The following is a 23,660-nucleotide window of genomic DNA, read 5'->3' as shown; positions in this document are numbered from 1 at the left end:
TTGGTGGGCGGAGCATGTTCATGAGTGTGAGTTGGTGGGCGGAGCATGTTCATGAGTGTGAGTTGGTGGGCGGAGCATGTTCATGAGTGTGAGTTGGTGGGCGGAGCATGTTCATGAGTGTGAGTTGGTGGGCGGAGCATGTTCATGAGTGTGAGTTGGTGGGCGGAGCATGTTCATGACGCTGTAAACATGCCACAGTCTTTCATGCTCTGTCCCACATAAGATAAGGTAAGATAAGCCTTTATTGTCCACACATGGGGAAATTTTGATGTTGCAACGCAGTAGATACAGGGGTAAAGAACAGAAAACTTATAGGAAGTTAAAAAAAACACTCTTAATAGAAGAATTCTTATAAAGAAAAAAAAAAAAAACTCTTATTAACAAAACTCCTGTAAACAGGTCCTCTCATATCTTAATAGGGAATGGAGGGAAGAAAATAAAAATAAAGATAAAATAAGATAAGATAAGATAAGATAAGATAAGATAATCCTTTATTGTCCCACATGGGGAAATTCCATTGATGCAACGCAGGTAGATACAGAGGTAGATACAGAAGAAAAGAACAAATAACTTATAGAAAGTTTGAAAAACACTCTCAGTAGAAGATCTCTTATAAAAATCTCAATAATAATAATAATAATAATAGCTGGCATTAGACAAATAATACTAATAATAATGGTAAAGTAAACACTCTTATTTACATCAGTTATATGCACATGGGTATGACAGTATTGCACATGGGTATGACAGCATTGCACATGGGTATGACAGTATTGCACATGGGTATGACAGTATTGCACATGGGTATGACAGTATTGCACATGGGTATGTCAGTATTGCACATGGGTATGACAGGATTGGACATGGGTATGACAGGATTGCACATGGGTATGATAGTATTGCACATGGGTGTGAGAGTATTGCACATGGGTATGACAGTATTGCACATGAGTATGTCAGTATTGCACATGGGTGTGACAGTATTGCACATGGGTATGACAGTATTGCACATGGGTGTGACAGTATTGCACATGGGTATGACAGTATTGCACATGGGTATGACAGTATTGCACATGGGTGTGACAGTATTGCACATGGGTGTGACCGTATTGCACATGGGTGTGACCGTATTGCACATGGGTATGACAGTATTGCACATGGGTGTGACAGTATTGCACATGGGTATGACAGTATTGCACATGGGTGTGACAGTATTGCACATGGGTATGACAGTATTGCACATGTGTATGACAGTATTGCACATGGGTATGACAGTATTGCACATGGGTATGACAGTGTGTGTTGAAGAGTGTGACAGCAGCAGAAGGACAGACTGTGAAACGTCTCCTTCACACAGCGAGGGTGGATCAGTCACTGAAGGTTCTCTCCAGAGTGGACAGAGTGTCCTGCAGGGGGCAGAGTGTCCTGCAGGGGGCGACACTCATGGTCCAGCATAGATGTGAGTTTAGCCAGGACCCTTCTGTCCCCCACCTCCTGCACCGAGTCCAAAGGACAGCCCAGGACGGAGCTTTGTCCAGCTTCTTCCTCTCCCTCTCTGTGATGCTGCTGCTCCAGCAGACCACACCTACAGGAGCTGATGCACCACAGAGTCAGAGAAGGTCTTCAGGAGTGGCCCTGTCAGGAGTGGCCCTGTCACTCCAAAAGACCTGAGTCTCCTCAGGAGGTAGAGCCCACTCTGGCTCTTCCTGTACAGTCTGTGTTATGAGTCCAGTCCAGTTTGTGGTTCAGATGAACACCAGGTCCTTGTATGAGTCACTCTCTCAATGTCCCGTCCCTGGATGTTCTCTGGTGAGGGGGGCGTGGCCTCTGTGGAAGTCCACCACCATCTCCTTGGTCTTCCCCGCGTTGATGAGGAGGTGGTTCCGCTGACACCAGTCCACAAAGTCCTGCTCCAGTCCTCTGTCCTCCACATCATCATCGTCCGTGATGAGTCCGATGATGGCAGAGTGGTCAGAGAACTTCTGCAGGACACAGCTGTCCGTGTCGTGTCTGAGGTCTGCAGTGTAGAGGGTGAAGAGAAAGGGCGCAAGGATGGTGCCCTGGGGCGCCCCCACACTGCAGGGCCCCCACACTGCAGGTCCCACACTGCAGGTCCGAGTGTCAGACACACAGTCCCGGGCTCTCACAAACTGGGGTCGGTCTGTGAGGTCGTCCAGGATCCACTCTGCAGGTCGTACTCCACACCAGCCGTCTCCAGCTTGTCCCTCAGGAGCTGATGGTGTTGAAGGCGCTGGAGAGATGAAAGAACAGGATCCTCACAGAGCTGCCAGGCTTCTCCAGGTGAGAGAGAGAGCGGTGCAGCAGGAGATGACGGCGTCCTCCACTCCGATGTCAGGCCGATATGCAAACTGCAGCGGGTCCATGGCTGGGCTCACGGTGGAGCGGAGGTGGTCCAGGACCAGCTCCAGTGTCTTCATCAGGACGTGAGACCCACCGGCCTGAAGCTGTTGAGGTCTTTGGCGTGTGGTGTCTTGGGCACAGGTACCAGACAAGAGGTCTTCAGACCTGTGGTACCACCCTCAGCTTCAGGCTCATGTTCCGCGGCTTGTTGTATGGAAAACACCGTCCGGAGGGAACAGTGTTCTCAAAACAGAAGTTGATGTAGTCCTGATGCTCTGTGATGGTGCTGATGTCCTCCCCATGTGGGCCATAGAGCTCAGTCCAGACAGTGGTGCTGAAGCAGTCCCTCAGAGTCTCCTCGCTCTCAGCAGAGCACCTCCTCACCACACGGGGCATGTTTAACACTTTATATGTGACACATGTTTAACACTTTATATGTGACACGTGTTTAACACTTTATATGTGACACGTGTTTAACACTTTATATGTGACACGTGTTTAACACTTTATATGTGACACATGTTTAACACTTTATATGTGACACATGTTAAACATGTGTCACATATAAAGTGTTAAACACTTTATATGTGACACATGTTTAACACTTTATATGTGACACGTGTTTAACACTTTATATGTGACACGTGTTTAACACTTTATATGTGACACGTGTTTAACGCTTTATATGTGACACATGTTTAACACTTTATATGTGACACATGTTTAACACTTTATATGTGACACATGTTTAACACTTTATATGTGACACGTGTTTAACACTTTATATGTGACACGTGTTTAACACTTTATATGTGACACGTGTTTAACACTTTATATGTGACACATGTTTAACACTTTATATGTGACACATGTTTAACACTTTATATGTGACAGGTGGAATCTTTACAGACGCGACGCTAAACACTTCGACCGGCTCAAGTTTCTTTCATAAAAAATATAAATATCCGCACGTTTTACGACCTCGTTCAGAATGACACTGGAATATGTCACAAATGTATTATAATGAGTGTCTGCTTATGATTATCATATTATTATGATTATCATAAACAGACACTATATGTTCATTGTAGGTTTTTTGACGCGTTTCAGCTCCTTCACACTTTCACCGTCTTAGGGGCTGTTGCTTTAGACATTTTTTACATACCAGAATATTTTTCAGTATTTGCAAAAGTAAATTGCTAATGCTAAGCGTCTCTACAGGGAGGAGGGGGTGCAGCCGGGTCACAGAGGCTCTCTCTTTCTCCCTGCTCAGGTCTGCGTTCAGCACGATCTTGCAATTTGTCAGGACAAACTACTATTTGAGTCGCAAACTACGCAATCTGTGAATTACTGAGCGTCGTTTGGTATGTCACAAAACGCAGCAGAAAACATGGACGGGCGGCAGGCTGAATATATATCAGCAAATATTGAAAATGTTCAACAACTCATGTAGTACTCTGACACACGTGTCACAACTAAACTACATGTTGTTGTTGTTGTTGTTTTTATGGCGGTTGGTATCCAAGTGTTGCATCACCGCCAGACTTTATTCTTTCGACTTCATTTGTCAGAGTCCGACCGGCTTTATTCCAGGACTGACTCCTTCATCTTCCTCTCCTTTGACGTTCGGTGCTTCTGCCACAGCTTTATTCTTTAGGCTTTGATATTTCCACTGATGTCGTTGCTTGGCAGCCGTGCATCTACGAGACTGGGCGAGGACAGGAGACCACGCCCACCTCCAGTTCTTCACTCTGATCACTCTGACTCCCCAAAAGTAGAACCTCCATCACTCCGACTCCCATTTAGCACCTTTAGCCTGTTTTTTATTTCTGCCCAATCCAGCTCTTTTGTTCCAAGGAATCTTCCTGTAGCTTTAGCAATGATCCTGATCCTTTCAGTTTTGTTGTTGTTGTTGTTTTATGGCGGTTGGTTTCCAAGCGTTACATCGCCTTCCATTACTTTGGTGTTTCAAAGCCCATGAGTTCAAAGCACGTTATAACATCCTCTTCCTCCTCATCCTCAATGCTCATTCCATGGCTCGAGCCGAACAAGAATAAAGTCTTTACTACACATGTAGTACTTTTATGCAAGAATGCAGACACTCTCAATGGCTTCAACCATTGCACAATATCTAGTTTATATATATTTTTGTAAAGGTGGATTTATTGGTAGGAGCTGTACGCCAAAAAGTTTTTTTTTTTCTTATGCCATGTGTTTATTTCTATACTGCACATTTTCAGTGATTCAATAGTGTCACTCAAATCCGAAACAATTAAAATGTATTTAATGAAGTTGATTGTTTTATCCCTTTATTGGAGGGAAAAAGGGATATTTTTTGTCGACTTTGAATTTGCTGAATTCACTCACACATATAATTTAGAATATGTTTACAGCAGAAGAGACAGTTTAGGTCTAAAACATGAGATCTGGATCGTGCTCCTCAAAAACATCTTCACCTTCTGTCTGCGCCTCCTTGTGGTTTGAATCAGAAATGTCTGTTCTATTGTTGTTTCGCTGCAGTAAGTTAGATTCAGATTTGACTGTAGATTGAGACATTTTGTTGTTTGAAGATAAAATTCCATCTAAATAATGTCAGCCTTTGCGATTTGATAATTGTGCCGAATCAAATGGTGATTGTCATATTTTGTGGTCTTATTGAGGACATTTGCAGAGGGTCTGGTGGATGTCGCCCTCTTGTGGCAGAACAGAGTAAGTTTCACACACGCTGCAGACTTGAATGTATAAGATTGATAATGATGAAGGTAAACTTTTAAAAGTGATCTCAGAGGATTTGACTGACGTTTTTTTAGAGAACTGTTTAATTGATCAAAATAGCTAGAATTATTTTTTTTCAATTCAAATTACTAAGTCTAGAATAAATAGAATATACAGGACTCTAAATATACTGCTCAGAATGGGCCACGTACACGTAACACAAAGCTTCTTATTCTATTTCTTCATCTTTATTTGAGGGGTCCCTTGGGATTACTTTAAATTAATAATTTGATCGATCACAGATTATTCATATTCTGGACATGATCGAGGCCGTCTCTAATGGACAGGAATACTGTCCATGTTCAGTTTTTCTGCAACATGTTCCAAGCAAAAGGCTCTGTGCAGGTGAAAGGACCAGGGCAGCAGTGATAGAGCCAGTGATTCTCTGGGTGATAAAGTACAAATACAGAGGCATTCATCCAAGCACAGTCACTACCAAAGACTCAAACTCCTAGTGGCCAGAGAAGTTTGTTCCACCTCTGAAGACCGTGAGTACATTATAGGTTTGAACAGTTAGTCAGTGTAAACTGTGACTACTGTCATTAGTCACACTGACATCTGGTATCTGTAGTTCTTCCCTCTACAGGTGTCACTGAAGACTCAAGAATTGTAGTGTTGTTAATATTGATGTAGTGTTATTTTCATTAGGACTTGAATCAGAATTACAAGGTACTTTATTAAAATGGAAATGCTTTGATTGAATAACATGCATTAATACACAGTGCAGTTTTAAGTCAGTAGACTTTGGAGGCAACACAATAAGTCAGAACTAGAGTAAAGTGAATTTAGTCCAGGCTGTTGGAGGGAGAGGCTGTGCAAAAGGGCTAACATAGCAAGCAAGAGGTTGTGAAGGAGAGTCCAATTACATCAGAGATCACATCCGCATCCTCTTCCGCATATTCTTCTCTGTAGTGACTCTTGGAGCTGGGCATGTGATGTCTTTAGCCTGGTCAGCACAGAAAGGCCTGATTTTTTCATGCAGATAGGTCTGCCTGTCAAAGTTCAGTCCAGGTGGGACCAGGACAGGAAGACAGTCAACCGGAGGCAGATCAGCTGAATTGCGCAGTAGCTGAAATTCCACAGGTTCTGCTTCACAGTGACTTTTTGCAAGCACCACACCTGGTCTCTCGGCATCAAAGCTGTAAACAATTAACAGGACATTTAAGAAATAGCAAACTATTTATCATAAAACACCATCATTAACCAATTAACTCAGGAGAGCTGTTTTCCACTACCTGATGACAAGAGCGACAAATGTAAAAAAAATGAGAACAGAAGAAAAATAAGTTTTGCCAGGCTAATGTTTACACATTATAGTAGTCAAATAATATAAACTAACCTGAGCGATGTCTTCCAGAGTGTCGACCCTGGTCTTCATGTATGCTCGCTTGATAAGTCCAAAGCCACAATCAGGGGAGAATTTGGTGTGTCCAGCAATGGGGAAGTGGATGTCCATTGTGTGGTGAAGCTTGTGTCCAACACGCCAGGCAGCATACCACAACATGAAACTGTTTTTGTTTTGGCCACTGCAGTTGTCACAATGAAGATCCACGTATTTTTCTCCAACACCAAAGTTGTTGAAGAAATGATGCATGTAGCTTATGACTTCATTGCTTCCCTTACTTGACGACATGCCTTCATCGATCAGGAAATTGACCTGCTTCTGCATCCCTTCACAGGAGACACCAAAAAGGCCACATTGTCGTGGAGACAGGAAATACATTGGCCCCGGCTGCAGAGGGTTTGAGGGAAAGTGCATCTGTAGAAGACAGAGAGAGATTAGATTAAGACATGTGACATTTGATTAAGACATTTGTGTTTATTCATACAGTAACTGTCTAATATAGTTGTGATTCTGCATTTGCACTATTATTCTGCGACTCGGTTCAATGCTTCTATAGTAGTGCTAAAGCCAGAGCGTGAGCCAGAATAAGTAGCCATGTGTATCGCTTTGTGCAGCTGATTGGTCGAAAAATAACAAAAGCGCTGCAGCAGTTCATATGGAAATTAGGTAACACGTTTATAATGAGGCGTACACTGTGATAGTAATACGCGCGCCGAAAAACACGACCAAAAACAACAGCACACTTCCGGTTACCCACAATGCCCCGCTCTCTCTTAAAGGGTCAGCCAGGCCGGTAACACAGTTCAGCATATTAATATTAATGTGAAGTTAATTTATGCTGTGAACAGTGCATACTTAGATAAATACAGCTGTATTGTCATAAAAGTCATAAAAGCATTGTCGAAAAAAGCAAAAGTATTGTTTGTTCCGGGACATCTCCCCTTCGCCCGTTCCTATTGGTGGAAGAACTGCCCCGCCACAGACTGTCTTCACCTACGTCCGGAAAAGCAGTTTAAATTCCATGGAGCGGCCAATGGTGCCACATCCGACTCTTCTACTACGAAACAGTAAACATGAGTGGACGCGGCAAAGGAGGAAAAGGACTCGGTAAAGGAGGCGCCAAGCGCCACCGCAAAGTTCTCCGTGACAACATCCAGGGCATCACCAAGCCCGCTATCCGCCGTCTGGCTCGCCGCGGCGGCGTGAAGCGTATCTCCGGTCTGATCTACGAGGAGACCCGCGGAGTGCTCAAGGTTTTCCTGGAGAACGTGATCCGTGACGCCGTCACCTACACCGAGCACGCCAAGAGGAAGACCGTGACCGCCATGGACGTGGTGTACGCCCTGAAGAGACAGGGCCGCACTCTGTACGGCTTCGGAGGTTAAACGACATTGACTGAACACGACAGCAACAACAACGGCTCTTTTAAGAGCCACACACATGTGCAGAAGAGCAACTTCTAGACTTTCGCGTTTCCACCCGCAGAATTGTCACATCAATGTAAACGAATCTCTTAAAGCAAATCTAGAAATAATCGTGTCATTAAACCATTCTCTAAATCACGCGCGAGTCGTTTCTCACTTGACAAAAACTGAGTGTTTTGTGCTTAACAAAGCTACTTTACTGAATTCACTAAAACCGTCAGCAGACGATCTGGTTGATGTCGCCATCTTGTGTATGATGAAGGTAAACTTTCAAAAGTCATCTCAGTTCTCTAACATCAAATGCAATGGTATTTATTTTTATCTTTATTTTTTCAGTGCTTTTCACACTTCCTATAAGTGATCTGTTCTCTTCCTCTGTATCGTCCTGCGTTGCATCAATGAAATTTCCCCATGTGGGACAATAACGGAATATCTTATCTCATCTTAAATCTTCTGCTTATTAATGGATCTAAGAGCCACACACAGAACATGAAGAGAAACCTTCTGGTCCGAATGAGACACTAATCCTGCTTTACAGGGGAAACATAGTATATAATTCTTTATAAATTTAATGTCTTAAGGAACCAAGAGGACCTACAGTTCCAGACAAAGTAAAATATTGCATTACCTCCAACAAGTCTATAATATGAATATTGTTGCTTATCTGCAGTTTATTTATGAAAATGCTTCAAATTCAAAACTGAAGCGTCTGGATCAGAGGAAAACAAAGACCTCAGGAACTGTAAATGACACAATACAACATTATTTAATAAATGGGAAAACGGACAAATAACTTTGCAATTAAGAATAATTATATTTTATTTTTGTTTTCAAAACTAATTTGTTATGTTCAATCCGTCCTCTGCCAAAACAAGCAAAATGTGGCTGTACATTTCATCAAAATCAGAAACATGTGGGTGTGTCCCTCATTCGTCCAGGAGTGTTCCATTGTAGTTCTGACTCTGATACGTTTCGACTCATCCGAGTCTAGATGACTACAACTGAATATTTTTCTACATTAATTAATTTAGACATGAAACTTTAAGAACTCCTTGGGTGGGGAACCTCAAACTCTGGAAAAAAGATGGTGGGCAGGGACAAACTTATATATGGTGATTTTACTCATTAACATAAACTTGATTTACAGAGGCTTAACTTCTGAAATGCTATACAAACTAATAATAGAGGCAATTTATGGTGCTGAAAAATTCATCTATAAACGTTGTAACTGTCAGTAAATAGTTAATGCATTTTTGTTTCATAGATGGGATTGATTATCACGCACATGCAGGAAAGGCAGAACCAGTGCCACGCTGAAGGCAGCACAAGCAATAGCCCAGCCCAATGATCAAGGAACCTTTTGTATGAAAAAATGATGTGATTGCGAATTTGTGTCATGTTAACTATATCAAGTCATAAACAGCATGAAATGCACTTATATGGTACCAGCAAGTAAAAGACCTCCGCAGTGACAGGCGGCCACGAGGTAGCTGTTTGTATTATACTGTGTTTAACAATGATTATGGGGAGTGTCTAAATGTACTGTTTTTGTTCTGTCTGTAATTTTCACGGCGTTTTACTATCAAAAAGGCTAATAAATATCTCGAGATCCATGTGCAGCGTTGTTTCTGAGGAGCTACAAACGTAATCAAGCGTCTAAATACGTTTCCTGACCTTAGGCTGATGGCAGTGAACACATAAAGTTGTTGCTGCTTTTTTTAATATTGAGGAACTTAGTTTTTTAAAGTTTATATTCACTTTCAAGCGTCATCTAAGTTTTTCTTATGCCTTTGTCTTTTTGATGATAAACCAGAATTGGACAATTATAAAAGCCACGTTGGCTTCATTTGGATCATCATCAAAAACACCTTCAATCAATATTTAATACTTCTGTTTAAAAGGCCTCGATTGTTACAGCTGTCCTTAGACAATGGAGCGGTATATATTTTTAACACTTTTTGTTTTTTTTTATTTTGACAATTTGACACCAGGAAATGATCATTAACATATGATCACTTATGGTCGTATCATAACTGTTTGTAAAATATATGATCCTATTATATTATAGCACAATCTCCACTTATTTGTGTTGGTTTGGGTTTTAATCCAAAACTGAACATCTCACTTTACATCTTAATACTTAATTTGTCATGCACCGTTGGTAACTCATGTATAAAATGTGCCCGGGCATGGACGTATACTTTGACTGTCATCTGTTTTTAAGGCAAATGTTCCATTACTTAATGTATAACTGAGCCATCAGTGATTTACCTACAATATTGTGCTTGTACTTACAATGCCTGTGTACATCAAATACATTATATCCTTCTAACACAAATTCAGCAATTAACCAAGTCGCCATGGTTTGAAATGTACATGTTGATTTCTGATATTCCTTAATTTGTTCCAAAACCTTTCTCCACACAGTTTCCACACATCACACTCGTGTAAACACATATAGTTATGTACATGAACAGAATTATACCATTGCCCCAGCGCAGACTGACACAGAAAGGCTCCTCAGCTTTGTGTTTACTACCGCCACAAACTCGGTTAATTACAACTAAACACTGAAGCCACACTACAAGTTTAGTTTGTGTATTTACTCCTTGACATCTCTTTTGTTTGTCTAAATACAAATAGTTTCTTATGTATCAAAGTTTAGTCCACTTTAAAGCTAAATGTAGGAAAAAGTCGATGCCGAGTGTCTCGCTGGTGTGGACATGGCCAGGGTTTGATGGCTCGTTCTTAAAAACACAAGACTCTGTCAGTCTATGACTGCATTAGACAACTAGATGTGACTTTGTTCTAAAGATTCGTGTCAAATAGTTTGCAAAAAATTAGTCACGTTACTGTATTTTTAACTCTAAACTGCGAAGAGAAAACACAAAGCGGAGCCGGCGCCGCTCAGCAGAGAGGGTTGAGTCTCTACGGTTCTCATGTCCGTTATAAGGATCCTCCGCGCGCGCCCCGGCTCCAGACACAGATCTAACCGACACGAATCATGGCAGAGACCGCTCCCGCAGCAGCCCCGGCTCCGGCCAAAGCCAAGGCCCCCAAGAAGAAGGCCGCGGCCAAGAAGAAGGACGCGGGCCCCAGCCTCACGAAGCTGATCACCGACGCCATCGCCGAGTCCAAGGAGCGCAAGGGCACTTCCGTGGCCGCGGTGAAGAAGGCGCTGGCGGCAAAGGGCGTCGATGTGGCGAAAGCCAACAAGCGCATCAACACCACTCTGAAGAAGATGGTGGCCTCAGGCACCGTGAGCCAGACCAAGGGCACGGGGGCCTCCGGCTCCTTCAAACTGGCCACGAAGGAGGCCAAGCCCAAGACCGCAGCGAAGAAGAAGAGCCCCGTTAAAGCCAAGAAGCCCGCGGCGGCGGCGAAGAAGGCAGCTTCCCCCAAGAAGAAGGTGGTGAAGAAGGCGCCCGCCAAGAAGGCCAAGTCCCCGGCCAAGAAAGCGGCGAAGAAGCCCGCCAAGAGCCCCAAGAAAGTGGCAGCCAAGAAGCCCGCCAAGAGCCCCAAGAAAGCTGCGCCCAAGAAGGCCGCCAAGGCAGTGAAGAAGAGCCCCGCGAAGAAGGCCCCCGCAAAGAAGGCCCCGGCAAGGAAGGCCAAGAAGTAAAGTCACAGCGACCACCACGACCCTCAAAAGGCTCTTTTAAGAGCCACCACTCTCTCTAAAGAGCAGCTCTTCCCTTGAATATCAATGTTGCAGAATCACAATCACAGTAATCATGAAACACATTATGTTTATTACTGGGAGAGTCAGTTTGGTTTCAGGAAAGAACGACCTACATCTTTAGCACTTCCACAGAAAACAGAACATATCACCACAGCAATTGAAAATAAACAGCGCTCTAGCACTTTATATCGACCTCAAAAAGAACTTCCAAACCATAGACCATATTCATTGAAGACAATTACAGGGATTGCAGGGGGCGCCACAATGACAATATCTGTGGCTCGGGTAAAACTTTGGGACTCATTGGATTGTCACTCAAAAACATCACCTAATCTCTCTATATTTATCAGTTTAAAGCAACAACAAAATCATATTAATTTGAAAAGGGAAAAAAAATGACTGAACCATTGAAGTGTGGCATGTCGTAAATGAGAAACGTTAAACAAGTTGTCTTAAACAAAATGTGTTCAAAACCATCTTGTTTTGTTGTTGTTTTTATATATTTGTTTTCTTCTCTGCTCCTTTTTGATTGTGCTGGTCATTTCTGTGAACGTAAATAGCACAACATTGACACAAAACGGTTCTTCTGTGAGACTCACCCACAGAAGAACAGAATTATAAAACAATACTATAGTACTTTACAAGGCAGTGCAATAGGCACGTTGTCTTGCTTTATTTCATCAGTTTCACGTTTTTATACATTTATAAAAATAGTATATATTTTGTATTTTTTATTATTATGTTTTCAATATTCTCTGTCCATGAAACAGCTGTAAATAAGAGTGTCACTATTGTTATTATATAGTATAAGAGCTTTTTTTATAAGAGCTTTTCGAGTTGTTTTCATCCGTTATTTTTCACTTCTGTACCTACTTTGTGTTGCAACAGTGGAATTTCCACATTGTGGGACAAATAAAGGCTTGTGATCTTATATCACTACAATATATTATTCTATGTGATCCTGAAACATGGACGCATTGTGACGTTTTTGACGAACAAAGTGTTTAATATGTTTGATGAGGACAACTCAAAATGAACTGTTACAGTTTCAAAAGCCTTGAAGAAACTCAAACTAAAATCTGATCACGTTATTTATGAAGTTATAGAATGAAAGGGACAGAACACGGGGCGCGTGGGACAGAGGCGTGGTTAATGTTTGAATTCAGAGCGCGAGCCCAGCTCAGCCAATCGGCTTCGCCCTGGTTGTATAAAGCCCGCTGCCGCTGGCTGAGAGAGCAAAGAGTTTCAGGTTTGACACTGACCCAAGAGCAGAGAAAATGGCCAGAACGAAGCAGACAGCGCGTAAATCCACCGGAGGAAAGGCTCCCAGGAAGCAGCTCGCCACCAAGGCGGCCCGCAAGAGCGCCCCGGCCACCGGCGGCGTCAAGAAGCCTCACCGTTACAGGCCCGGCACCGTGGCCCTGAGGGAGATCCGCCGCTACCAGAAGTCCACCGAGCTGCTCATCCGCAAGCTGCCCTTCCAGCGCCTCGTCAGGGAGATCGCCCAGGACTTCAAGACCGACCTGCGCTTCCAGAGCTCTGCCGTCATGGCTCTGCAGGAGGCCAGCGAGGCCTACCTGGTGGGTCTGTTCGAGGACACCAACCTGTGCGCCATCCACGCCAAGAGAGTGACCATCATGCCCAAGGACATCCAGCTGGCCCGACGCATCCGCGGAGAGAGGGCTTAAACTGACCCCGAGTGAACCCAAAGCAACGGCTCTTTTAAGAGCCACCAACACATTCTAAGAGCCACACTTGACCAGAACATTGCTTGGAATCCTAAATAGGGCCACCTTTAAAAAAACATATTAAATACCAACTCAATTAGGTGAAACTGTCATGTTCATGTGCAATTATACTCTCAAGCAATTAAGGCCAAGTTCATGTGCCTATAACTGATGTAAGAGTGTACGTAACTGTATTAGTATTTAGTCTATAAGAAGTTTTTTTTCTCATACTTCCTAAAGTTAATTCAGCCTAACACGTATGTTATATCATATATTTATAAGACATTTTTTTTTTTTGCCATTGCCAATGAACTGAATTCACGAACATAAGATTAAGATAAACCTTTAATAATCCACACAGTGGGGAAATGTCAGTGTTACAACATAGGTACAGAAGTGAGACATCAGATAACTTACACTTTTAATAGTTAAGATATTCCTTTATTGTCCCACATGGGGAAATTTCATTGGTGCAACGTTGGTAGATACAGATCACTTATAGGAAGTCTGAAAAACACTTTCAGTAGAAGATCTCCTATAAATAAATAAAAACTCCCATAGACAAATAAATAAATACATAAATACCATTGCATGTGATCACGACAGTAATTGCACATGCATATGTGTCACGACAGCACATAGACTGCACATGCATTTCACAGTAATTGCAATTCATGTGCAAATAGAGGAGCCCTTACAAAAGGAAAAAAAGAAAAACCTTATATTCTTAACAAAAGTAAAAAAATAAATAAAACAAAAATGTACAATGATAAAACAACTTTTATAAACTCAAAACGAAAAACAATTCTAATCTGCTACAGGATACAATTATCAACATTACAATTTAGTAGTAGTGTTATAGCCACAGTGTTGTTCCCCATTGTAAGTTCTCTTGTCCTAAATGTACAGTCGTGAACTTGAATGTATTGTTTCATGTATTGTTACTTTGGTAAAGCGGAGAGGATGTCCGTGCTCTGATTGGAGAATCAAACTAACGCTCAGCCGACCAATCAGAAGTCAGCACTGCTGCTATATATACCGCCTGTGAGCGGCCACAGAGAACAGTTTCTCCCTCGTGTGAAATCATCTGATACTACAAACATGTCTGGAAGAGGAAAGGGCGCCGGTAAAGCCAGAGCAAAGGCAAAGAGCCGCTCCTCCAGAGCCGGGCTGCAGTTCCCCGTGGGCCGTGTGCACAGGCTGCTGAGGAAGGGTAACTACGCCCAGCGCGTCGGAGCCGGAGCTCCCGTCTACCTGGCCGCGGTGCTCGAGTACCTGACCGCTGAGATCCTGGAGTTGGCCGGTAACGCCGCCAGAGACAACAAGAAGACCAGGATCATCCCCCGCCACCTGCAGCTGGCCGTCCGCAACGACGAGGAGCTGAACAAGCTGCTGGGAGGAGTGACCATCGCCCAGGGAGGCGTGCTGCCCAACATCCAGGCCGTGCTCCTGCCCAAGAAGACCGAGAAGGCCAAGTAAAGCCAGACCCGGATAACAACACAACGGCTCTTTTAAGAGCCACCCACTCCAGAGAAGGAAACAAAACTGTTGCCTGATTTCTAACTGAAACTTGTTTGCAGGTCAACTTGTCCACATTTTAGTGACTTACAAATGGGTGAGAATATGTCAAACATGGCAAAGAAAATAATTGTCAAACGTCTCACTGGTCAAAACTAACAGTGATGAATTGGTCAAATCCCAAAACTAAAAGCCTGTTAAATATTCCAACAACCGAATTGAATTAAACCATATAAATTATAAAGTGCTGTGATTTCAGGTACTCTTGAGTCTTGTTTTGCTTTGTCTATCCAAAAGTTAAAACTTGTCTAAATCCAGTTAAATGCCATATTATCTTCGCTCTCTAGTGGTGGATTTGATCACTGACGGTCATTTAACTGTGAATTCAAGTCACAGACAAAGCTCCCATTTATATATATATATATATATATTACATTTTTTTACGATTAAATAAACACAATTTTGATTGTTTTGTTTCATTTAGCAAAACCCTACACACAATTAGCACAACCACAAACCCAATTAGCAAAACACCTTAGCTCCTTTGCAAAATGAACCACTCTTGTAAAAACTCTTCACTAATTGATCAAAACCATATTTTTTTACCATATGAAACACACATGTTGCATATGACTTATCTATGTTTGCACCAGTTACACACCAGTTACACACCAGATACACACAAGTTACACACAAGTTACACACCAGATACACACCAGTTACACACCAGTTACACACCAGATACACACCAGTTACACACCAGTTACACACCAGATACACACCAGATACACACCAGTTACACACCAGTTACACACCAGATACACACCAGTTACACACCAGTTACACACCAGATACACACCAGATACACACCAGTTACACACCAGATACACACAAGTTACACACCAGTTACACACCAGATACACACCAGTTACACACCAGTTACACACCAGATACACACCAGATACACACCAGTTACACACCAGATACACACCAGATACACACCAGATACACACCAGATACACACCAGATACACACAAGTTACACACCAGTTACACACCAGATACACTCCAGTTACACACCAGTTACACACCAGTTACACACCAGATACACACCAGTTACACACCAGTTACACACCAGATACACTCCAGTTACACACCAGTTACACACCAGTTACACACCAGATACACACCAGTTACACACCAGATACACTCCAGTTACACACCAGTTACACACCAGATACACACCAGATACACACCAGTTACACTCCAGATACACACCAGTTACACACCAGATACACTCCAGTTACACACCAGTTACACACCAGATACACACCAGTTACACACCAGTTACACACCAGTTACACACCAGATACACACCAGTTACACACCAGTTACACACCAGATACACACCAGTTACACACCAGTTACACTCCAGATACACACCAGTTACACACCAGATACACTCCAGTTACACACCAGTTACACACCAGTTACACACCAGATACACACCAGTTACACACCAGTTACACACCAGATACACTCCAGTTACACACCAGTTACACACCAGATACACTCCAGTTACACACCAGTTACACACCAGTTACACACCAGATGGGTGTGGTCATTTGGCTCATGGGTGTGGTCATTTGGCACATGGGTGTGGTCATTTGGCACATGGGTGTGGTCATTTGACAGTCAGTGCTTTAGCATTGCAAAGAAGTGACATTTTGATAAACTTCTGTGTCTTAAATACATACAAGTGTGTTCAGTGTTGTAAATCACTGTGTGTGTTGTTTTGCACAAAGTGTGAACTGACTTATTGTGTTACAGTGGTGCAGATCTGAGGCCCAGTTTTGCTCCTTGACTGTAAGGTTTTGATAATTGGGCTAAACTTTAGATTTTAGTGTTTATTCAATAGTAAAAACAACTATAATATTAGTTAAAGTTTGTAGATCCCACAAGCACTTCTGTGAAAGAACTGTGTTTGTTAATTGTGTGGTTTGCAGTTATTTTTGTTGAGTTGTTTAATACACAGTAAAGTACCATCAGTGATGAGATCAACTGCTTTGAAAATACATTTACTGTATCAGAAAACAAAATAAACACGTGTTCTAACTAAGAAAGGGTTAGGGTCAATTACAGAATTCACAGACTGGGAAATGCTTTGGCATCAAAGGTGCAACATACAATGTAAAATATATGAAAAAGGGAATGCATAATATTTTGTATTTACAAACAACTGGATTGAAGCTATGAATTTACCTTGTAATTATTTCTTGTGATTTAGTAAGAATTGAGCATTATTATCAATATGTGTACTTTTGGTTTTATTAAATGATAGTTCTGAATTTAGTAGTTTCATCTGAGATTTTCTTTTCTTTTTTTTTATTTAGATATTTTAGAAATCCTTTAGTTCTTTATTTCAATATTTCCCAGAGGAATTGTAAAAGAGAAAACACCACTTCTTATAATCCACCAATCAGCTTCGAGGAACAGCACAGCTTATCTGCATGAGGCTTGCTTTAAAGCGCGGGGCGGCGCGCTCTCAAGTCATTCGTCCGTCTGTCCTCAGAACAGCTCACGATGCCTGAACCCGCCAAGGCCGCGCCCAAGAAGGGCTCCAAGAAAGCCGTGACCAAGACCGCTGGGAAAGGCGGCAAGAAGAGGAGAAAGTCCAGGAAGGAGAGCTACGCCATCTACGTGTACAAGGTGCTGAAGCAGGTCCACCCCGACACCGGCATCTCCTCCAAGGCCATGGGCATCATGAACTCTTTCGTCAACGACATCTTCGAGAGGATCGGCGGAGAGGCCTCCCGCCTGGCGCACTACAACAAGCGCTCCACCATCACCTCCAGAGAGATCCAGACCGCCGTGCGCCTCCTGCTGCCCGGAGAGCTGGCCAAGCACGCCGTGTCCGAGGGCACCAAGGCCGTGACCAAGTACACCAGCTCCAAGTAAACCCCAGTGTGCTCCAACCTTTCAACAACGGCCCTTCTCAGGGCCACCCACATCTGACAAAGATGAACGTCTACCACTTGCTTTTATATATGTATATATATATATATATATATAATTAGATAAGAGGTCTCCACCCAGAGTAAAATTAGGTTGGTTAAACCGCTCTAAATTTGCAACGTCTGGTTAAATTCAAAGATTGTTTGACGGACTTGAAATGAATCATGCTCTGAATAAAGCAGTAAACTAAATATGTAAAGTTAGTTACTGGAGTGTTATACTCTATTGTAAATGGAAATGTTAAGTATTCATTCACAAATGTTACAACCTCGTAGATGAGCATATTTAATGTAGGCCCATATTATTAATAATGTATATACTTAGATTTTTGTGAAATGTTTCAAAAGTGGAAAGATGAGCACTTACGCACTTTATTGTGGAGTTAATTGTATGCTGTGAATGAACAGTATTTTCATTTAAGTGAAAGGGCATCGTTTTTCAGTTTGTTAATATCGTGAGAAATGTGTACGTTTTTTTCTTTTAAGACTAAAAAAAGCAAAAGTATTGTTCTGCGTAAACGACCTTTGGGAGGCACGTTCCTATTGGTGGAAGAACGGCCACGCCCACAGACTGTCTTCACCTGCGTCCGCAAAAGCAGGATAAACACCATTGGAGCGGCCGTTAGAGCCACATCTGACTCTTCCACCAAGAAACAGTAAACATGAGTGGACGCGGCAAAGGAGGAAAAGGACTCGGTAAAGGAGGCGCCAAGCGCCACCGCAAAGTTCTCCGTGACAACATCCAGGGCATCACCAAGCCCGCTATCCGCCGTCTGGCTCGCCGCGGCGGCGTGAAGCGTATCTCCGGTCTGATCTACGAGGAGACCCGCGGAGTGCTCAAGGTTTTCCTGGAGAACGTGATCCGTGACGCCGTCACCTACACCGAGCACGCCAAGAGGAAGACCGTGACCGCCATGGACGTGGTGTACGCCCTGAAGAGACAGGGCCGCACTCTGTACGGCTTCGGAGGTTAAACGACACTTGACTGAACACGACAACAACAACAACGGCTCTTTTAAGAGCCACACACATGTGCAGAAGAGCATTATCTTTTCTCATGGTTACACCTCGTTTGATCCTAAATTATTAAAACTGGAAAAAGTAGAATAAAACCGTAGATCTACAGCGTGGCTATGAACTGTCTCAGATATATATTGTATTTTATATATATATATATATATATATATATATATATATATATATATATATATAAATGGGAGCTCTATCTGTGACTTAAATTCACAGATAAATGACCAGTGATCACATCCACCACCAGAGAGTGAAGATAATATGGGATTTAACTGGATTTAGACAGTTTTAACTTCTGGATATAAAGACAAAACAAGACTCAAGAGTACCTGAAATCACAGCCCTTTATCATTTGTATGGTGATTATATGGATGAAATGGACTGAACTGAAGTAACTGGACATTTACAAAATGAAAAGACCAACTTTAGCAGTGAACCTGAAAATGGGCACTTGGAGGTAATATTGAATGTACTGGTCAACTAAATATATTAGAACAAAATCATAACTTGATTTTGGGCCCAAAATGAGTCCAAGACATTGTAACATCTTTCTGTTGTCTTTAGTCCACATCCAGAGCTGTCACAGCCCAGACAACCCCCTCTGCTCAAAACAATCTTCTGCTTCTTTATGCATTATCTCCCCCCGGGATGGTAAATAAGTTGGGAAGTATGAACCCGCCCAAACGTTATGAACCTGAGACTGGCCGTTGGATACGGGCCTGAGTCCGTCAATCGATCATGTTTATATGTTTGCAGACTGTGAGGATGCAGAGTTTACAACCGGCCACTAGAGGCCTGTATAGTCCAAGCTCAGGGAGCCGAGTAAAAGACCTGAGGACGGGCGAGCAGAGAGTGTGGAGCACGGGACGTAACATCGATTAGTTTATACCTGGCAAAACATTCCATTTCCATAGCATTTATTACACGGCCCTCAGACCCACGGCCCTCAGATCCACGGCCCTCAGAGGCCCTCAGAGGCCCTCAGACCCACGGCCCGCAGAGGCCCTCAGACCCACGGCCCTCAGATCCACGGCCCTCAGAGGCCCTCAGAGGCCCTCAGACCCACGGCCCTCAGAGGCCCTCAGACCCACGGCCCTCAGACCCACGGCCCTCAGAGGCCCTCAGACCCACGGCCCTCAGGCCCGTGGTGGTCATCAGTTTGATGATATGTTCAGTTATTAAACTCATGGATCATAGTTTTACGCCTGTAGGTTATTCGAGGCATTTGGGCTCACCCACGGCACCTCGCCCGTTCACGTCACCTACACGCGCTCTGATTGGTCTAGACCAGGGGGGTCAAACTCAATTGGGTCGCGGGCCGAACACAACGTAAAAAATAAAACAATACAAAATATAAGAAATAAATAGCTTTATAAAGCCTACGCTGTTTTTCAAGCAATTACTGGCTCAATTAAAAGAAATTACAAACACGTTTGTTCTCATAAACTGAAATGTATTTAGAAAAACAAGTGTCATTTCACCAACTCTGAGCTTCAGTTTATGAGCATCACAAGTTCAGAGTTGATCTACAGAGATAAACATTTAGTCTATTGTTAAATATAGTTAAATATTGTATTTGAATTAACAAAATAAACTTCTCAAGATCTAAAAAAAACCTTTTAAAAGTACTAAGTAACATTTCCACTTCTGTGTAGTTCTCTGTAGTTCTCTGTAGTTCTCTGTAGTCATCTGTAGTTCTCTGTAGTTCTCTGTAGTCCTCTGTAGTTCTCTGTAGTTCTCTGTAGTCATCTGTAGTCCTCTGTAGTCCTCTGTAGTTCTCTGTAGTTCTCTGTAGTTCTCTGTAGTCATCTGTAGTCCTCTGTAGTTCTCTGTAGTCATCTGTAGTTCTCTGTAGTCATCTGTAGTTCTCTGTAGTCATCTGTAGTCCTCTGTAGTTCTCTGTAGTCATCTGTAGTTCTCTGTAGTTCTCTGTAGTCATCTGTAGTCCTCTGTAGTCCTCTGTAGTTCTCTGTAGTCATCTGTAGTCCTCTGTAGTTCTCTGTAGTCATCTGTAGTCCTCTGTAGTCCTCTGTAGTTCTCTGTAGTTCTCTGTAGTCATCTGTAGTTCTCTGTAGTCATCTGTAGTCCTCTGTAGCTCTCTGTAGTCATCTGTAGTTCTCTGTAGTTCTCTGTAGTCCTCTGTAGTCATCTGTAGTCCTCTGTAGTTCTCTGTAGTCCTCTGTAGTTCTCTGTAGTTCTCTGTAGTCCTCTGTAGTTCTCTGTAGTCATCTGTAGTCCTCTGTAGTTCTCTGTAGTCATATGTAGTTCTCTGTAGTTATCTGTAGTCATCTGTAGTTCTCTGTAGTTCTCTGTAGTTCTCTGTAGTCCTCTGTAGTTCTCTGTAGTTCTCTGTAGTTCTCTGTAGTTCTCTCTAGTCCTCTGTAGTTCTCTGTAGTCATCTGTAGTCCTCTGTAGTTCTCTGTAGTCATATGTAGTTCTCTGTAGTTCTCTGTAGTCATCTGTAGTTCTCTGTAGTTCTCTGTAGTTCTCTGTAGTCCTCTGTAGTTCTCTGTAGTCCTCTGTAGTTCGCTGTAGTCATCTGTAGTCCTATGTAGTTCTCTGTAGTTCTCTGTAGTCCTCTGTAGTTCTCTGTAGTCCTCTGTAGTCCTCTGTAGTTCTCTGTAGTCCTCTGTAGTTCTCTGTAGTCATATGTAGTTCTCTGTAGTTCTCTGTAGTTCTCTGTAGTTCTCTGTAGTCATCTGTAGTTCTCTGTAGTTCTCTGTAGTCCTCTGTAGTTCTCTGTAGTTCTCTGTAGTTCTCTGTAGTCCTCTGTAGTTCTCTGTAGTTCTCTGTAGTTCTCTGTAGTCCTCTGTAGTTCTCTGTAGTCCTCTGTAGTTCTCTGTAGTTCTCTGTAGTCATCTGTAGTCCTCTGTAGTTCTCTGTAGTTCTCTGTATCATCTGTAGTCCTTTGTAGTTCTCTGTAGTCCTCTGTAGTTCTCTGTAGTCCTCTGTAGTTCTCTGTAGTCATCTGTAGTCCTCTGTAGTTCTCTGTAGTTCTCTGTAGTTCTCTGTAGTTCTCTGTCGTCATCTGTAGTCCTCTGTAGTCCTCTGTAGTTCTCTGTAGTTCTCCGTAGTTCTCTGTAGTTCTCTGTAGTTCTCTGTAGGTCTCTGTAGTTCTCTGTAGTTCTCTGTAGTTCTCTGTAGTTTTCTGTAGTTCTCTGTAGTCATCTGTAGTCCTCTGTAGTTCTCTGTAGTTCTCTGTAGGTCTCTGTAGTTCTCTGTAGTCCTCTGTAGTTCTCTGTAGTTCTCTGTAGTTATCTGTAGGTCTCTGTAGTCCTCTGTAGTTCTCTGTAGTTCTCTGTAGTCCTCTGTAGTTCTCTGTAGTCCTCTGTAGTTCTCTGTAGTTCTCTGTATTCCTCTGTAGTTCTCTGTAGTTCTCTGTAGTTCTCTGTAGTTCTCTGTAGTCATCTGTAGTCCTCTGTAGTCCTCTGTAGTTCTCTGTAGTCATCTGTAGTTCTCTGTAGTTCTCTGTAGTCCTCTGTAGTCCTCTGTAGTTCTCTGTAGTCCTCTGTAGTTCTCTGTAGTTATCTGTAGTTCTCTGTAGTCCTCTGTAGTTCTCTGTAGTTCTCTGTAGTTCTCTGTAGTCCTCTGTAGTCCTCTGTAGTTCTCTGTAGTCATCTGTAGTTCTCTGTAGTTCTCTGTAGTTCTCTGTAGTTCTCTGTAGTCATCTGTAGTTCTCTGTAGTTCTCTGTAGTTCTCTGTAGTCATCTGTAGTTCTCTGTAGTTCTCTGTAGTTCTCTGTAGTTCTCTGTAGTCCTCTGTAGTCATCTGTAGTTCTCTGTAGTTCTCTGTAGTTCTCTGTAGTCCTCTGTAGTCCTCTGTAGTTCTCTGTAGTCATCTGTAGTTCTCTGTAGTTCTCTGTAGTTCTCTGTAGTTCTCTGTAGTCATCTGTAGTTCTCTGTAGTTCTCTGTAGTTCTCTGTAGTCATCTGTAGTTCTCTGTAGTCCTCTGTAGTTCTCTGTAGTCATCTGTAGTTCTCTGTAGTTCTCTGTAGTTCTCTGTAGTTCTCTGTAGTCCTCTGTAGTCCTCTGTAGTTCTCTGTAGTCATCTGTAGTTCTCTGTAGTTCTCTGTAGTTCTCTGTAGTTCTCTGTAGTCATCTGTAGTTCTCTGTAGTTCTCTGTAGTTCTCTGTAGTCATCTGTAGTTCTCTGTAGTTCTCTGTAGTTCTCTTTACACCTGAACTGACTCACCATTAAACACAAACACACGTGGAGCGTTTAAGGAGGTTAAGTTTCGCCTCAGGCCTTGAAAATATAGAATAAGTTGCATGAGCCACAGTTTCCATCAAACCAAACTCTTTCTCAAATCGTGGGCCAAATATTATGTACAAAATAAAACAATACAAAATGGCCACTGGGGGAGTCTGCGACATGCTGCAGCGAGCCACGCCCTATCCAGATATTATAATAGATCCATGCATGATGATCTGGTGCCGACCATAACTTTATTCACACGTATTTACGACATAATAAGCATCATGTTTAGCATTTTGTGGCGCTGGCTTCTTCCTGGTGTATTTGTTGATACACTTATGATGCTAATGTAGACTTATTTATGTTTGTTTTTCAGTTTCATTCGAACTTTTCACACCACAATTGTAAATCATTGTAAGCTGTCTTGATCTGCGTTTCAAATACACAACTATTCAACGCGTAGAGAGCAGATCTGAGAGCAGTACAGTATCTGTGTTAGAGATAATTGTGATGTAGAATGTACCAGCTTTAGCTCACACTTCCAGGTTTGTTCTCTACTGTTATTGTCTGTGTTAAGGATAACTGTTGTGTTATTT

At 42.6% G+C, this 23,660-nt stretch overlaps 6 protein-coding genes and 1 long non-coding RNA gene across 7 annotated transcripts; 6 read left to right on the top strand and 1 right to left on the bottom strand.

Annotated features, from left to right (window-relative positions):
• Positions 1-5,811: 5,811 nt before the first annotated feature.
• On the bottom strand, positions 5,812-7,211 carry LOC140376638 (uncharacterized). The gene is made up of 3 exons (XR_011929836.1): positions 6,966-7,211; positions 6,476-6,895; positions 5,812-6,275 (listed from the first exon to the last, which is right to left on the bottom strand). It is a non-coding gene; the product is annotated as an uncharacterized lncRNA (long non-coding RNA).
• A 336-nt stretch (positions 7,212-7,547) lies between these two features.
• LOC140376615 (histone H4) lies at positions 7,548-7,866 on the top strand. Its single transcript, XM_072462099.1, has one exon. It carries the CDS (start codon positions 7,555-7,557, stop codon positions 7,864-7,866), a length of 312 nt encoding a protein of 103 aa, XP_072318200.1. The 5' UTR covers positions 7,548-7,554.
• Positions 7,867-10,850: 2,984 nt separating this feature from the next.
• On the top strand, positions 10,851-11,546 carry LOC140376562 (histone H1-like). The gene has a single exon (XM_072462040.1). The coding sequence runs from the start codon at positions 10,910-10,912 to the stop codon at positions 11,522-11,524; it is 615 nt and encodes a 204-aa protein (XP_072318141.1). The 5' UTR covers positions 10,851-10,909; the 3' UTR covers positions 11,525-11,546.
• A 1,294-nt stretch (positions 11,547-12,840) lies between these two features.
• LOC140376566 (histone H3) lies at positions 12,841-13,288 on the top strand. Its single transcript, XM_072462043.1, has one exon. It carries the CDS (start codon positions 12,862-12,864, stop codon positions 13,270-13,272), a length of 411 nt encoding a protein of 136 aa, XP_072318144.1. The 5' UTR covers positions 12,841-12,861; the 3' UTR covers positions 13,273-13,288.
• A 1,093-nt stretch (positions 13,289-14,381) lies between these two features.
• Positions 14,382-14,849, top strand: LOC140376567 (histone H2A-like). The gene has a single exon (XM_072462045.1). It carries the CDS (start codon positions 14,413-14,415, stop codon positions 14,788-14,790), a length of 378 nt encoding a protein of 125 aa, XP_072318146.1. The 5' UTR covers positions 14,382-14,412; the 3' UTR covers positions 14,791-14,849.
• A 2,545-nt stretch (positions 14,850-17,394) lies between these two features.
• On the top strand, positions 17,395-17,855 carry LOC140376570 (histone H2B 1/2). Its single transcript, XM_072462048.1, has one exon. It carries the CDS (start codon positions 17,412-17,414, stop codon positions 17,784-17,786), a length of 375 nt encoding a protein of 124 aa, XP_072318149.1. The 5' UTR covers positions 17,395-17,411; the 3' UTR covers positions 17,787-17,855.
• A 645-nt stretch (positions 17,856-18,500) lies between these two features.
• On the top strand, positions 18,501-18,834 carry LOC140376611 (histone H4). Its single transcript, XM_072462095.1, has one exon. The coding sequence runs from the start codon at positions 18,505-18,507 to the stop codon at positions 18,814-18,816; it is 312 nt and encodes a 103-aa protein (XP_072318196.1). The 5' UTR covers positions 18,501-18,504; the 3' UTR covers positions 18,817-18,834.
• The last annotated feature ends 4,826 nt before the right edge of the window (positions 18,835-23,660 follow it).

The sequence above is a fragment of the Eucyclogobius newberryi genome, unplaced genomic scaffold, assembly GCF_026437365.1.
Source record: "Eucyclogobius newberryi isolate DKJ021-1_F unplaced genomic scaffold, fEucNew1.0.hap1 SCAF_37, whole genome shotgun sequence".
NCBI classification, from domain to species: Eukaryota; Metazoa; Chordata; class Actinopteri; order Gobiiformes; family Gobiidae; genus Eucyclogobius; species Eucyclogobius newberryi.
Note: the sequence above shows the minus strand (reverse complement) of the source record. Positions and strands in the feature narration are given on the sequence as shown.